This window comes from Triturus cristatus, chromosome 4_1 (genome assembly GCF_964204655.1).
Source record: "Triturus cristatus chromosome 4_1, aTriCri1.1, whole genome shotgun sequence".
NCBI classification, from domain to species: Eukaryota; Metazoa; Chordata; class Amphibia; order Caudata; family Salamandridae; genus Triturus; species Triturus cristatus.
In genome coordinates, this window is record NC_140585.1 from 69,591,060 (window position 1) to 69,608,487 (window position 17,428).

A 17,428-nucleotide genomic window follows, 5' to 3' on the forward strand; every position below is an offset into this window, starting at 1 on the left:
CTGTCCTGTTTCTTCAGTGCCGGGGGCTCCAGTGTTGTGTTAATTTTACATTTCACGTTTTTATTTTCGTTCCACTCTCAGGGCTTGATTTATCTCGGCAATTCAAGGCCAGCCTTCGCAGTTACCAAGGGGAAAAGAAAATCAGCTCAACTGAAGAGCGACATTCCTGCTTTGAAGTCGGCTCTCAGGGTGAAACAGTTAATCAGCCCAAAGGCACTGCAGTCAGAGACTTTCCATTAACATCAGTGGGATGAAAAAACTGGCGGGTCTCTCATTGGGGCGTGGACGATATAATTCAGGGCAGGTTTAACAAGCATTTGCAATACAATAGGTCTCACATTTACGCGAGTTTGGCATTATAAATGACAATGCCTTTTATTTATGTTTTAAAAACCAAAACATAAATAAAATTCATTGTCATTTACAATGCTAATAGCTCAAATGCGCGTAAATGCGAGACCTATTGCATTGCAAATGCTTGTTCCTACAAGGCGGCATGCTGCTTGGCCGGTCTGCTTTAACTTTAGCGGCCCGCTTCTTTATTTAATTTAGCGGTGTGGTCCGCTATATCTTTAGCGGCCACCTCACTACGAACCCTTAGTTTAAAAACATTTTTTGAATGAAAGCGCACCATATGGTGCTTTCACTTTAATGGTAGCCACACCCTTTTATTTAGACGCTGCTCTTCATATTCAGCTTACACCGAGCCCCGTCTAAAGAAAGGGGCGCAGTCCACATTAAAGTGTAAGCTCCGCAGGGGGGGTTCACAATCAAATGATTTATTTTTGGTAAAAACTCCCCACTATCACTTTAAGAAAACAGCGTCCAATTGTGGTTAGAATAGCGAACTCTGTAGAAACTGCATTGCCCCGGAACTGTTTACCTGCGACTCAGCAGGGACAAGTTATTCAGCTGCACACATCACCAGCTTTCAAAAGCAGAGATGGCAGATTACTTCCAGGTTTTGCAGCGGGCCTGGAGTCATATCAGCAGGCACGGCGGAATCCGTGGTGCCATCTGACTGCTCCTCAGGTAAAGACAAGCATCTGTGTATAATGCCTATTATATGCCCTTTGACGAATTCATGCTTTCGAATGCACCACTTTCCCATGTCGCTTGTGTCACCTTGCATGGTACAAACTAATGGCGAGAAAAAAGGGACTATATTAGTAATATGACAATGTTTTGGGAATTGCCAGAGTTGTAATATTCCATAGCCGGAGCTTGTTAGCAAAGTAATATTTCAAAGCTTTATTTTTCATTCATGTGAGGAATTCAGTTTCAGATTAGATTGAGATTGCCAATTTAGAATTATTTTGGAAAGCATACCATCTATTAGTTTTTTTTTGTGTATTAGAATGCTAATTTGTTAAGTACTGTATAGGGATGTTTAGGAATTGTTTTCCATACACAAACACATTCATATTTTTGCTCTCTTGTCTTTATCGTTTAGCACTTGGCTGAAACCCTCACCAACATAGCCGCCTCTGTTACGCTTTTCATAGGTTACCAGTTTCCAGTATCTTGGAAAGTGTATGCCCAAATGTAGAAGGCAGTTTGATAGCTGTCAGTCAGTAAAGCATTTTTGTAATTTCTTGCTAAAGGCGGAAATGTATGTATGTATGTACTAGAGTAAGATACTTTTTTACGCTCCATTCTTGCTTCATTAACAGTTTTCAACCCTCTCTGTGCGTCTATAGAAGTTGAGAGAAAGTGATTTTCATCTGCGGTTCTATTGAATTGAATAGAGATGACTCGTTCGTTAGAGGGTGACGTTTTGAGGTGTTCAGGGCATGTAATCCCGTTGTAGTCTGCGGGAGGCATTTTGCTTGGTGTAAAGGTAAGTTCAAGAAGGATGACACCTTCAAATATGGATGAGTTCAGAGGCATGTAAATAGCTGCCAGACTTACACTTTATTTATGTCTGACATTTCCGTGTACAGTATTTACTTTGTGTTTGTATTTGACGTTTCAATTCCTTGTCTCAACAGGATTACTAATCGTAGTGTACCATGATTCAAAGTGGATGCCATTGAAAACAACAATAATAGGATAGTGGCATTAAATCACTTTAGAATCCTCTCTCCTTTCGTAGTTGGTTGAGGGAAATAATTTATTGAACGGGCAAGCCATTTTTAGGTCGAGCCGGAGCAGCGCATGTGCTGCTGCGAGGCAATCTGTGGGCATAGCCCCCCCCTTTTATCACTTAGGGCAGCTGCCACTCTTCTTCCTAAAAAGCTGGGAGAAAATAAATCGTCTTATTTTAGAGCTTTTAATGCTGCTATGTGGTTGTTCTTTAAAGTTTCAAGCATAAAATCAAAGCTGTCGTTCTGTATTAAATTCTGTATTTGTGAGTGACTGAGCTATTGGCATTGTAAATGACAATGCCTTTTATTTATGTGTTTTGAAAATCTGCAAGCGGTGCGCAAACACTCACTTTGTACTTGTAGACGTTGCTCTTTTACTGCCAGCCTCTAGTAAGCAAAGACTATAAGCACCGCTTGCAGGTTTTCAAAACACAAAAAAAAAGGCATTGACACTTACAATGGCAAAAGATCAGTCTCGCAAATGCGAGACCTATTGCATTGCAAATGCTTGTTCTCCATGTACCTTCCCTGTGCTCCCCCCCCCCCCCACCTCCCGCCCCTTTCACCCATAGAACCCCACCCCAAATATATTTTTTAGGGGAGCATTGTTTGTGACTATGAGCAAATGTCTAAACTCTTTATTAACTGTTCCATGTACCATGCTGGAGGCCAACCAGCAGATGAAAATAGATACTACTCATTTAAATTCAGACCTCTACTCAGCATAATATTTTTGCCCTAAATCTTTTGAGCTGTGTGCAAGCATAGGACCCCTTTTTATGGCTAAAGCCCATTTGCCAAGCATTTGGAGATTTAGCATCTTTCAAAATTTCATCCAACTAGTGCTAGGAAATATATGCTCAACATTTAAATATTTTACCAATAAATCTTGATTGGTACTTTATCAATTGAAGGTGCTCGCCCAAGTGTTTGCCTCGGTGAAGGGGTGTAATTGTAATCCTTATTATAGTTTTTCCCTGCTTGAGTCCTGTTCAGCTCCCTTGATGTTGGCCACCAGTCTCACCTACTTATCTCATTTTATATGCATGCCCAGCGGAGCTTGTCTTTTGTGTTCTTTCTCCCTGAGTCAGTGTCTTACCTATCTGCACCCCCTCTAGCCTTTGCAGCACGGTGGCCTGCTGCTTTTTGCGCTGAGTAGCATGGTGCTATGAGTGGGATCACAATTGAGTGGCACTCTTCTTATCATATCAGCTCGTTCTCTGCCCCCCTTGCTGGTTCAGGGGCTGGGATCTGTCAGACTGTAGAGGCTTCTACTGCATGCTGTGCTGCTTCTCTGGTGTACTCGGCATTCCCCTGTGCTTACTATTCTGCTGGTGTCACTGATGCACCTATATTATGCCCAGATATCCCCCAGTGTCAATAATACTCCTAGCTAGTGCACTTCTGGTCTCACTGGTGCTCCACTCCAGTTTTGTGTTCTTGTCCGGTGCTGCTCCTTTCCTTCCGTGGTTCATCACCTTAATCAGAGCTAAGTAGCACTTGATGTGTAAGAGCCCTGTCAATGACTAGCCTGAAAACTTCACTTGTGGAATGGGCCATGGTTGAGAGATGGTCCTCCTCCAGCCCCTGCAACTCTCAGGCTAGTGAGCCTGTCACCTTCTGTCCCAGCATTGCTTATTGGCAATAGTAATGAGCAGCGATTTCAATGTGCCAGGCAGCTGAGTGAAGAATGATGGTGCTTATATTGTAGTGCAGGGTGTTACTGAGGAGGGCGGAGAGCTGCAGATTGAGTATCATTTTCAGCATGCTTCTTATTAGTACTTTGTTTGTTTACACTTGGTATCTGGTTCAGTTAGTATGTCATTACCGATTGGCTTTTAAGCAAAAAGTATAATCTCACAATTTGTTAAATGTTTTACGTTCCTCTAAAGGAAATTGAGAGATAAAAGAAGAGTTGTGATTTTTACTGAATCTTCAAAATTCTCAATTTCTTTATAATAAAAATACATTCTTATTTTTTTTATAGTGGTCAGAAACTGCAGTTGTGTGTTAGCAAGAGCTATGCAAGACACAATATTGTTACTGATTTACTAAGCTGTTAACATAAATGTTTATTTCTTGTTGAATTTTGTGGAGAAAATGAGCACTCATCCGTGTAGCTGCTGTACCGCATCATGTGTTGCCGCGGTGTTCTTCTATGCATACTTTTGCTTTTCTGCATGTCATCCCAATGTATCCGAGTTGGTAGGGATATGTAATCATGTAGATGATATAACTTGTATTGCAGTTAATGTGTGTTCTTATTGTCCGATTCATGTTATTTGTTAAATTGATAGTTTAGACTTTTTTGGGTGAGGTGGCATACTGAGCATGAACCACATGGAAAATGTCCTGTGATGGGCTGTAGACCCCAGATATTGAATATCGTTTCTCTTTTTTGGGGACGTTGTTATGGTCATGTGTGTACCAGGTAATCCCGGTAAGTGCTTTCTACGTTTGTTTGCAAATCTTCGTAGTGACCAGTCCACGTCACCGGAATTGATGATGTGCCAGTGTTTTTTGACTGCTTTTTATCTGATTTGTTGCTATCCAGTAGGTTGTGACACTGGTTATATTGTTCATATCTTGGGGTTTATTTGTTTCTTCCAAGAGGCTCCCTCTGTTTTGATTCCTTGCATGTTTGTTGCACTTCCTCAGGATTTGCGTGGGATATTTCCCTGCCGTGAGGTTTTTCCATTAGACTGTTAGCTTGGTTCTTATAGTCTTTTAGATTGCCACAGTTGAGGCGAATTCTTAAGAATTGACTATACGGAAGATTGTCTCTGAGTGGGCGTGGATGGAAGCTCTCGAAGGGCAGCAGGCTATACCTATCCGTGGGCTTACGGTGGGTCTCAGTACTTTACCACTTATGGCTTTTAAAAAATGTGGCAATGCAAGAACAGTTTGATGAATGCAGACTGTCCTGCAGTTGTAGTGAAAGAACAGCCTGATCCTCAGGAGATGTGCAAGCGGCCCAATGGCCGATTTAGTAGTACTGAAATGTACTGGTGTTGCTCTGGCATTGTTCCAAGAATTGCAGTAGGAGTGATGCTGCGCTGCCAGGGTGTTCACAGGACATGGAAGCTGCTGTGCCCTCAATTGACTGCAGTAGTAGGCACCGGTAAAACGCTGCAGCTACTCCTGCGGACTCTGGTTCAGGCTCACAGATTCAGAGGGCTCATACTCCATAGAGCACCACCCATGCAGCCAGACCATGCATCCTGTACCGTTCATTTGTAGACAGACTCCCTTGAAACGGTTGAAAACCTCAAGCGAGGACTCTGCTATGGAAGGCACCCTTGTTATATTTTCATTATTGGATTCATTATAAAATACAACAGATGACTTTTAGGACCCCAACTATCAGATGTTTTATTCGGCAGATAAGCTCATGATTTCTGAGGGTTCCAGAGCTACTCCTGTCTCTGACCAAATCCTTCTGATTATCCCTAGACGAAAGAGGTCAGTATTTTCAAACCAGACTTTTTCTACTGACGCAGCACTTACCAAAGCTTTTTTCTCAGTTTGCTGTAAACTGATGTTTCATTTTGAACTTTTATGCAAGCTTTAAGTGACAACGAGCGGAAAAGGTTATTAAAGTAGAGGGTAAATGTTGTATTTGGTAACTTTTGATTTCCACTCTTGGATGGTATAAAATGGTTTGACCCAATAGTACTGTATTTGCTGTTGGCAGATGTAGCTAACACCACTTACTGGGGCACTATAGTTGTCACTATCTGTACATCATCATTTTTTATTTATACGTCTTGTAGGTAGATATCAGTCTTTATAGGTGGGAGGTTTGCTGGTGCATGCTAGGTGGGAAGTTGTAAGCGGGTGGATGATTGGTGTTGAGGATGTGGTCTTGTTATTTGATGTTGAACCCATAGGCTGGTGGATGAGTTGTGTTGAAAATGTGGTCTTGTGTTTGTTTGATGTTGAATCCATTGGTTGGAGGATGAGTGGTGTTGAGGATGTGGTCTTGTGGTTATTTGATGTGGCCACCATAGGCTGGTGGACGATTGGTGTTTTGGTTGTGAACTAATGCGTACTTGGCTTTGGAACTGGTACTGGTGGCCAATTAGTATTTGATTGTAGGCTAGTGGGTGCCTTGTGTGCGCCGATGGACATGTGGGTAAAGGGTGTTCTGTGATTGCAGATGAACGGATGGGTGTGTTAGGGAGGGTGTTTGGTGTTCAGATGATGGGCAGCAGGTGAATGTTTTGAGGCTATGAGTTGGTGGGTATTTGGGGTTGAGCCATTTCTGTGGTGTATGATTGAAGATGAGGGTATTAGCTGGGGGGATTTGGTGTTGAGTGTGTTGGTGGATAATTAGTGTTCCAGTTCTGGGCAGGTGAGTGTGTTATTTTAAGCCAGTGGCCTGGTGGCTGCTCAGTATTTTGGATGGGCTGGTCGGTGCAAGGGGCAGTGCCAATCTGCTGGTGGTTTCTTGTTGGCCCAGAGTGAAGTGCTGTTGTATGTTTTAGGGGCTGGTCGGTCCTTTGGTGGTGAGGGTGTGGGCTCATAGGTGCCTGGTGTAGTGCAAGGAACTCATTGTTGAAGTGGTGGCCTGGTGGGTGCCAGGTGATGAGGTTATCTAGGTGGATGTGGTGTTGTGGTGGGCGGAGGGGGTTGTTCTGAGTGATTTTTAGCTTGTGGCTGCATACTGTTATGAGCATGGGCTGGTGCGTGCCTGCAGGGTAGGTGTGTAGGTTTGTGTTTAACCACTGTGCTACTTTATAATTGGTGTTGAGGTGTTGGATTGTCTAGTAGCACTTCAAATCATGGTAGCATTGAAGGTTTGGTTGCTGCCTGGTGTTGTGGGCGGTTGGTGCATGTTCAGTGTTGAGCCAGTGTTACTGGTATTTGTTAAGGAAATGGGCTAAGGGTACTTGGTGTTGAAGAAGTGAGCATTTGAGTGCCTGGTGGTGAGTGAATGCCTAATGTTCTTTACTCCTGAAGGTGTGGGATGAGGGAGCTTGCTATTCAGGCAGTGAGCCCGAGAGTACATAGTGTTTGTGTAGTGAATACTTATTGTGTTCATTTATTTTTCTAGCTGGTGGATGGATGTTTTTAAAAAGTTGTGGTTTGGTGGGTGCTTGGCGCCGATTGTGGGTTATTGTGGGGGTTGGTTTGGTGTTACAACAGTGGCTTGGTGTTGTGTAGTGGACTTCTAGAACATTTGTATTGTGGAGGAGAACTGGCGGCTAACAGTTCAAATCACAGCAGCACCTTTGAAGGTCTGGTGTATGTGGGTTGGGGTTGACCCAATGCGCTGCTGGATAATTGGTGTTGAGGTTGTGGGCTGGTGGGTTCTTGGCTTTAAGGGGCTGGACTGGAGGAATACTCTGTGTTGTGAGGTTGGGCTGATGGGCATTTGGTGGAGTTAAACCAGAGAGTACTTGTTTAGGTGGTGGGTTACTGAGCGCTTGGTGTTGAGGCCGTGGCCTAGTGGGTGCTTGCGGCTGTAGGTTGGGAGGTGGGCGGGGGTAGTTGGTGGTCAGGTAGTGGCATGGTGTGTGCTTGGTGTTCAGGTGGCACACCAACTACGAACACTTCAAATTATGGCAACATTCAAGGGTGGCTTCTGCCAAGAGTGACTGCTAAAACCTTTGGGGCCTACTCTTGTAAGGAGTAATTTGTAGGCAGTAGTAAGATGGATTATAATTAATGCTCCCTGTTTTCCATTTTTACAGATAAATACAGACAGAAAACTTTTTTTCCTGTCTGTATTTATTTTAAAATACAGATAAAAACGGAAATTGGGTTGCTTTTTAAGTAATTCTACATACTGTCTGCTACGACTGCCAAGCCAATAGTTGTGTGGATCAATAGGTAACTGAGTTAAAGCCTCTTTGCTAAAATCCCTTCTTTTTAACAGCGGTAGATAAATGTACACAAGGTTGATACTGAAGTTTGCATATTTTCATGTAAGTGCAGTGATTTATCTTCAGCGGGTGTTCGCAGCATTGAAACCTGGCAGACATTCAAGCATGAGTGCATATTTATTGATTAAATGACTGTGAAATATACTAATCTTTGCTTCATTTTTTCCCAAAATTCTAAATAAATATGGATAAATACAGATAAATTAGCAAAGAATAAATATGGATAAATACAGGCGGAAATGTCAAAAAATAAATACCATAAAAGCGGGAGCCCTAATTATAAGGTTACTCTGATAGCATTCTTCCTACTGTGGAGGATACAGGCACTGCAGATTTCCGAGTAGGAGCAATGCCTACTTTAACGAAGCCCATATTGACCCATCATCAGAATTTCCTACTCTTTCAAAGGTAATTTGAAGACGCTGTTGTTTTATCTTGCTATCCATGTGACTGGGATGCATCTTAGAAAGGAGCTTGTGTCTTAGATCTGCCCAAATTCCTTCTCCTGTAACTTCAAACCAAAATGTCCTTTCCGGTATTGAAACCCATTCGGCAGAATTCATCATCAAAGGGTGTTGCAGATTCTACAATTGTAGGCAGTTAAAAGTTATGAAAATTGTAGTTTGTGTGCACTGTCTAGTTAGAGGCCTGCATTCGCCCAGGCTTGCACTGCACTCTTTATGCAAGTGACTGTCTTCAGGGTCTTTTCATCAGTCTATGGAATGTGGCCTTCTCTTTCTTACTTGTCATCTCATGTTTTTTACAGGAAGCGTCCGATCTGCCATCATGTCAGCTCTGCGTATCCTGTCCCTCACAGCCTCCAGGACTGGTAAGGGTTAGTGAATACTGTGCGGAATAGGGATACACGGCCTGCTATGCTCCTATTACAGAGAGCGTAGAAGAAGAGTGGGAACCCTTGTCTGCCCCTGTGCTGGCAACAGTAATGAGGTCTGGCTTCTCATTTCTTCACAGCCCTGTGAGAACAGTGACTGAAGCACTTGCTGTAGCATCATCAGACACACAACTTTCGGGTCACCTGCCTCCATCTGCCAGGCGATTTCATGTCTCAATCTTAGGGCCTGGTTTAGATCTTGGCGGACGGGTTACTCCATCAGAACGCTGGTAGATTCAGTCCGCTAAAATATAAATTCCATAGGATATAATGGGATTTATATGTTGGCGGACAGGATATCCGTCACCGTTGTGATGGAGTAACCGGTCTAGATTTAGATCTCAGCGGACCGGTTACTCCGTCACAACGGTGACTGATATCCCATCCGCCAACATATAAATCCCATTATATCCTATGGAATTAATATTTTGGCGGACTGAATATCCACCAGCGGACTGAATATACATCACCGTGACGGAGTAACCAGTCCGCCAAGATCTGAATCAGGCACGTAGTCTGCCACTCTGTGATGTCATGAGTGATATAGAGACAAAATCGCAGATAGGCTCTGCTACGTGATTGCCCACCTCTTGATTTACACGCAGCAGTTGTTTCCTCTTCTCCAGTGCAGAGCTCAGCTGTGTTGTAAGAGCCCCCGGGCTCCGCTGAACATTGGACATTCATGTGCCTAAAGTGTCTCTCCAAGTGCCGCACTTTACAGTGCGCTGTTGATTCTTATGTTTACTGTAGGCATTGAGATGTGTTTTTATTGAAGGAAGGCATGACTTCAGTTATGGAGGTCAAGCACATGGTGTAGTTTCTCCCATCCAACTAGATTCAGGTCTTCTCTGCATGTCACTGAATTCTGAGATCTGTAGGGTCCATAATTGGACTGTTTTTAAAGAGGAAATGAATAATCTGTGGCACAGCTTTTTCCTAACTAGAGAGATATGTGTGTTACCCCTGAATTAAAAAAACAAAAAAAAAATTAGCTAACCGTAGCCGCTTTACTGATCACTGGGATCAGTGTACAGTGACGGGAACGGGGAGCTGCATGTTACCCCCTTTGACCAGTTCAAGGTCAGTGAAGAATAAAGATGTTCCTAACCAAAGAGCTGGGGCGAGAGAGATACAAGAGAGTCTGCAGCTGCCTTCACCCAGCACTGCTCTGCTCATATGTGTGGATATGCGACACTGTTCTAGCTGCTACCTGTTCTGCAGAGTGCCCCGGCTCACCAGCACAAAGACTGTACTCAGTCTGTTTCTTAGCCTCTTGCACAACATGAGAACCAACGGATGAATCCATTCCAATCCATTGGAAGTGAAGATGTCCCTTTATTCCAACATTTAAGTATGAGTAATCTTAACTATACTTAATTATTCAATTGGTGTCAAATAGGAATTCAAATGAAGTACAAACATTGCTGTTTTCAACATCATTAGTGTGTTTGTGCTTTTAAAAATGTGAAGTAACCGGACTTCCAAGGTTATAAAGAATCGAACCAACCGATATTACATATAATTCAGTATAACAACACCATTTATTAATCCGAGGATTTAACTTATTGGGTAACACTGGGTCTAGCTTTCTTAATGATATCATGACACTACATGGTGCACCATATGTGACGTGACCAAACCCTCGAGGAGACGTTCTGCCAAAAATGACACCTGGCCCCCTCTGCATCAGTATATTAGTACCAATATCTGCACAGTTCCACAGGGCGGGACAGGCCAGGCCACCACAACACACTTTCATGTTGTGTGGCTTGTGGAACTATGTGTTTTGTTGCTTAGTGACCAGATGGCGGTTTTATTCCAAGAATGAAATGGAAACTTAAAAATCATGCTACCACTCACAGAGGAGCATCCTGGCACTGTATGGAAAGAAATGACTCAATCAAGCAAGAAAAATAGACAGGAGGATACCAGGTCAGAGATTAGGAGGGTAACAATGCACATCGGGGGATTTTAAAAAAGCCAGGTCTTCATATGCTTTCTGAAAAATACTTCAGATTCAATCAATCTTAAATGATTGGGAAGTTAGTTCCATTCCTTAGTACCCAGAACTGAGAAGGATTTACTGCATCAAGTTCCGAGTCTGAAAGAGAGGGGCATAAGGAGATTTGCATGGGAAGATCTTGGGGTCCTTTTAGTTGTAGAATGGGTAAATCTGGCCATTAGATATATCCACCCTGTAGATCTGTAAGTTCTAAAGGTTAATAGCAGAATTTTAAAAAGGACCCTTTTATGTAGTCGTAGCCAGTGTAAGGCTTTCTGGGCTGCCGAGGCAGATGATCAACTGGGAAGTTTCAGTACAAGCCTGGCCGCCGCATGCTGCACACCCGCGGGTTTACGAATAGTTTGTTTTGAGGATCCTGCTTAAAGACGATTGCAGTGGTCCAGTCTAGAAGTTATGAGGGCGAAGGCAACTGTCTTCAATGATTTCATTAGATTAAAATACATGCCTGCTACTGCAAGAGCTTGTGGGCGGAAGGACAAGGAGGCATCACATTTTACTCCAAGATTTCTTACGACCTCAAATGTGGCAGTCAGGAGGGCATCGAATTCGGCCACTATTGTGCTGGGGCGAGATAATTTGACTTGACTTGCCAAGCAGCATAATCTCAGTTTTATTAGTATTACATTTTAAATGATTGGATTGCATCCGCCAGATAACTTTTCTTATGGCCGTTTTCAAAATTGAGCTCTGAGCCTATGGATGCTTTGTCCCTAGATAAGATCAGCTGCGTATCATCTGCATATGAGGTGGTTTCTATTCTGAAGGAAGTAATCCGAGAAATCGGAGGGGTCGCGTCAATATTAAATAGTACAGGACCCTGTGGAACCTATGATATCGCAGTTCTTTCTGAGGATGAAAAAGATCCTAACAAAACATTTTGTCTACGATCTGTTAGGAAGGATTTAATCCAGGACAGGGCGAGATGAGAAATCCCACAGTCCTTGATATGTTGGAGCGAAATGTTGTATCAGATGGTGTCGAATGCAGCAGATGAGGCTAATAAAATCAACGTGCATTATTTCCCGTATAAATTGTAGGGTATCTGCGACTTCCAAGAGGGCAAGAGTAACAATATGTAGATAAACATGACTCCCACTTGAAATTTTGATCTTGTGTGTATATATATCCCAAACTGTATTGTATCTTCACGCTTTAAAGATGTAACATGATGGTGCTTATTTTATCATGTGCTTTACTGTTTTCGAAGCTCCCCATGTGCATAAAATGGACAGCACTTTTTTCTGTGGATTAAACTAGGACATATTTTAATAGAAACATAATTGTTTTGTCCAAAATCAAAAAAAAAGTGTTGTATTATTTCTGCATCCTACCTAAACAAAACTGAAACCGCATAACCAGTGGTGCTCGGCTTTGGATTATCAAGACAGCTACACACAGAGGACTCCTTCAATCATCGCCAGAATGGTGAAAGCCAGGTTGGTCCTGTCAGAATTTTAACCGGTAACCAGGATACAGGATCACAGTAAACCTGTTAAGTTATTTTTATTATCTTTGAATTTGCTATCGGCCCCTCTTCTCCCAACCTCCCCGCCAACACACAAGTACAGTGACTGAGGAACGGGTAAGTTTGTTTATGGCAGGCTCCATTTTCTCTATGTGCCAATCTGCACTAAGACTCGGATGTTTGAGGTGCGCCCGGTATTTTCTGACCCTGAGCAACAAATTGGCAGGCCATAAAGTATTTTGATTAAATCCTTTTTATACACTTTAATGCCGCAGATAAACATAAGAAAGAAGTATAAGACTTCTGTAGTAGTCTATGTAAATCTTTGATCTCCTAGCTCCATTTTTGACTATTTGAGCCATATGAGCTTCCCAAACTGATTGAAGCAAAACAGTGTGGACAAGAAATAATCTCAGGAGCCAGAACCCCGAGTTGCAGGATACCCCAGGTTTCTGACTTTGACTCCATTTTTCTCTGCAGGTACCCCAGTCAGCACACTGATTGCGCGCCATTTCAGTGTCACGCTGCAGCGAGGAGCCTTCAGTGAGTACAAGTCTGATACTCTTCATAACCTGACCAGCAGTCATGTTTGTTGACAGAAGCTCTGTTTGTAAAGGATGTGGCTGACCAAGGCCACTTGGGATGGTGTGTGTCACAGCTTTGATCAAGTGTAGCCTTTGACCTCTTTGTTCTGATTGTGTCTTGCCTAGTAGTAATCTCTGCTAGTTGTGGATTTCTCTATGGTTTTAGTCCCATGTAGGGAGCAGGGGTGACCCCGCCTCCGTCCACTCTTCATTCAACATATGTGCATGTTGGAGCATTGATCGCGAGCGGAATAGTTGTAGGGTTCCTTGGTGTTTATCCCGTGGGGTGGTGACCTTACAAATACCAATCATCGCTTTGGGCCTTAAGCTGAAGATCATCAGTGAGTCTTTTTGGATGTGGTGGCTGTTTTTTTATGAGTCAGTGCCTTCCTGTGTGTGTAGGGCTCAGTGTCTCCTTGTGTAGGGCTCAGTGTCTCCCTTGTGCAGGAGCCAGTGTCTCCCTTATTGTGTAGGGCTCAGTGTCTCCCTTATTGTGTAGGGCTCAGTGTCTCCCTTATTGTGCAGGAGTCAGTGTCTCCCTTATTGTGCAGGAGTCAGTGTTTCCCTTATTGTGTAGGGCTCAGTGTCTGTAGTATGCTCAAATCCAATAAAGTTGAGACAGTTATCCTTTTGAAGAAAGTTGAGGTTTATTCACGACAAGACCCACGACCGTCTTCATACAACGCCCCAGTCAGTTATAATAAAACAAAGCTTAACATTCTCTCATGACCTAACAAGAATTCTATATTCCACATTCTTTAAAGCAACATACATTAATTAACCCTAATGCTCCTACTAACATAAAAAGTTCACTTCCACATATTGCACATCCCCCTTTCCATAAATCAAATAAGACATTAAAGCAATAACACAGAAAACATCTATATACAAATATACAATACACTTGCACACAAAATGCATTGACTCTAACATAAATAAAAACAAGCAAACATAGAAAATATACATGTTCATAAATTAGAAAATATACGTGTTCATAAATTACTAATAATATACAAAGTCCCTTGAATGAATAGGAGCAGATCTAATTCTAGAACTACTCCTGACTAAAGCATCTCCACCACCTGTAGACTGGAAACTAGATGGCATAGAAGGGACAACTGTATTGTCACTGCTCCCCATACCATCACCTTGATTCAAATTGTTATGCAAATCCCTACTGCGGCCCACACATGTATGAGCATCTAAATCAAACCAATCCTGTCTTACCCTGCTACCATGTCCCTTCACCCTTTCACAAATGATACCAGCTTGCTTAGGAGTAATTTTGACTAAAGCATTGCAACTCCACCACCCTCTATCTTGCAATAGAACTGCAGTTCTGTTTATCCTAATAACTTTTACAGGTTCAGAGAATTTTGACTGCCCCTTACTAACCCTATGCGGTTTTTTTATAAGGACCCAATCTCCCACACACAACGTTCCTTCCTTAACATGCATTCTGGAATCATAGTTTTTTTTATAACAATCCTGTTTAACACGGACATGTTCTCTGAGACTTTGTAAGTCTACTTTTTGATGACGTTCCACTTTATCCAATAACCAATTTGGACTAATGGCAGAAATAGGTTTCCTTCCTCTCAACAAAATGAAAGGAGCAACATCTGTTGTACTCTGTGGTGTAATATTATAATTCCACACCTTGAACTGTAAGTAATCTCTGACATCAAGGTTATTAGCAATTGCCGTTTGAACACCTTCCTTAATTAACCTATTTGCCCTTTCAACTAAACCATTAGAAGAGGGACTATATAAAGGTACCCTAATATGTTTTACATCATTTTTATCCCAAAAATTGGTGAACATCTCAGAAATAAAATGGGATCCATTATCCGTTACGATCTCCTTAACTCTTCCTTCTATGTAAAACAGATGTTTCAAAAATGTAATGACAGACGCAGAATCAGTGGACTTAACAAACGAAAAGTACAACCATTTTGAAAAATAATCAATAGCCACAATTAAAAACTTTTCATCATAACCAACCAAGTTAATAGGGCCAGAAAAATCTAACCCAATTTTTTCCCAAGCATTGTTGGGCCAAGTAACCGGACACAAAGGAACCGTAGAGGTTTTCCAATGCTTGTCTGAACACAAGCATTCCGTGCAAGAATCCACAAATCTTCTAACCTGCCCATCAATACCAGGCCACCAATAGATTTGCTTAATTTTCTTAGATGTTGCCGAAATACCCAAATGTCCTTCATGTGCCAAAGCAATAATCTTTGGACGTAAAACACTGGGAGGGACAAACAAATCTTGTCTAACCAAGATACCGTTAACAATCGACATTTCTGAAGCAACCTGATGAAAACATCTCAACTCCATTGACATAGATCTTTCGTTGGGCCAACCCTCAATTAAGAATTTCTTCACTTGAGTCATACACTCATCTTTGTCACATTGCTCAACCCATTCTTTCTCAGAAATCCGAAATTGTTCATTTATATCTCCAATAGTAAACACATACTCCAATCCTTCCCATTTTTTATCCACCACATCCTCACCATCAATAGGCAACCGTGATAAACAGTCCGCTCTTACATTTTTCCCACCAGGAATGTATTTTATGTCAAAATTGAACTCTTGTAACCTAGCCAACAATCTAATTAGTCTAGATGAAGCTTTATTCGAACAACTATCTCCCAACATGTATATTAAGGGTTTATGGTCCGTATGCAATTCAAATTTGCTCCCCCAAATGTACATTTTAAATTTTTCAGAGGCCCAAGAGCACGCTAATGCTTCCCTCTCGATCGTACTATAGTTTTTCTCCGCCACATTCAAGGTACGTGAGGCAAATGCAATGGTACATTCTTGACCATTAACCACTTGACTGAGTACTGCCCCCAAACCTCTGCCACTAGCATCAACTGTAATTATGCACTTTGCTCCATGCATGAATGGCTTAATAGCAGAAGCAGTAGTGATTAATGTTTTTATAGCTACAAATGCCTCCTGACACTCCTTGGACCATATGAATTTCTCATTTTTTTTCAAGAGATTTCTTAAAGGCTGCACAACCACTGCATAACCTTGCACGAAACGTGCATAGTACTCACTCAACCCTAAAAACGCCCTAAGAGAATCTTTGTCACCTGGAACTGCCGCTTCATGTATACCTTTTAACAATGATTCTTTGGGTCTGATACCATCAGCTGAAATGTTGTGTCCTAAATAATTAACCTGTTGTGTTAAAAATTTGCATTTTTCAAAATTTACTGTCATACCACAAGCACCCAATTTACCTAAGACTTCTTCTAAAAGTACAATGTGTTCATCTAGGCTTTCCGTGTGAACTAGAATATCATCTTGGAAAGTCTGTACACCCCCAAGATCTCCAAACACTTGATCCATTAAACGTTGAAAAACGCTGGCAGCAGATGCTAAACCAAACGGCATACGCCTGTACATATATACGCCAAAAGGTGTCACAAACGTAGTCAAATGTTGTGAATTTTTAGCCAATGGAATCTGATGGTACGCTGAGCGTAAATCAATTGTAGAAAAATATTTACTACCTCCTAATCTGGCAAGCATTTCATGAATACGTGGAAGGGGATGACAATCCACAAGGATATTTCTATTAAGAACTCTTAGATCAGCACACAGGCGTATATCTCCGTTACTTTTTCGTGCGACAACTGCCGCAGAAACCCATTCTGACGATTCCACACGTTTAATAATGCCCTGATCACACATATCATTCAGTAAATTCTTAAGATCATCTCTGGCTGACAAAGGTACAGGTCTTACTTTTTGTATCACTGGCACCGCATTACTTTTGAGTACAATTTCATGTTCAAAATTTTTAATGACTCCTATCTTGCTAGAAAACACTTGAGGAAATTTATTTTGTAGCATCCTAGTGAAATTGTCACAAATGTTTGTCTCCTGAATCGCTAAAATGGGCATCTCACCTAAAGTCACTGGCTCCTCATGACCTGGCCGTAAGATAATGCCGAACTTTGCTTGGTCCTGCCAACCTAGAATATCCCGTCCATTAACAGCTACATAAATTTTAGTAAAAATGTTCCTCCCCTTGAACAACACACTATCCTCAAAGTATCCTTTCATGATTATGTCATACTCCCCAAAAGCCTTGGGATTAATAGTTGTGGATTTAAGTAATTTCTCAGACCAAAATTTGTGAAATGTGTTCTCTGCTAAAATTGTAATTGGAGAACCAGAATCCGCCATCACATCTCCAATTTTAACGTCACATATAGGACCCTTACATCTTTTCTCACATTCACCTAATGCACTAATTTCTAGTGATGACACCGATACATTGTTAATAGCTTCAGCCAGTATATCATTCTCAACGTCAAGTTGACTAACCTTGACTCTAGTTTTACTCGCATGACACTCATTATAGAAGTGCCCAATTTTCTTGCAATTGTTGCATCTCTTGCCCTGAGCTGGGCAATTCTGAAAATTCCCTAAATGGAATCTCGACCCACATCTGTAG

The 17,428-nt window shown here is 41.9% G+C and overlaps 1 protein-coding gene across 1 annotated transcript in view; it reads left to right on the plus strand.

Moving 5' to 3' along the window:
- Positions 1–17,428, plus strand: part of NDUFS8 (NADH:ubiquinone oxidoreductase core subunit S8) — a 30,852-nt gene that overhangs the window by 2,429 nt on the left and 10,995 nt on the right. The window contains exons 2-3 of the mRNA XM_085651610.1: positions 8,742–8,804; positions 12,836–12,898. Coding sequence (XP_085507736.1) covers positions 8,762–8,804; positions 12,836–12,898 — 106 coding nt within the window. The 5' untranslated portion in view covers positions 8,742–8,761. The remainder of the gene's footprint in view (positions 1–8,741; positions 8,805–12,835; positions 12,899–17,428) is intronic.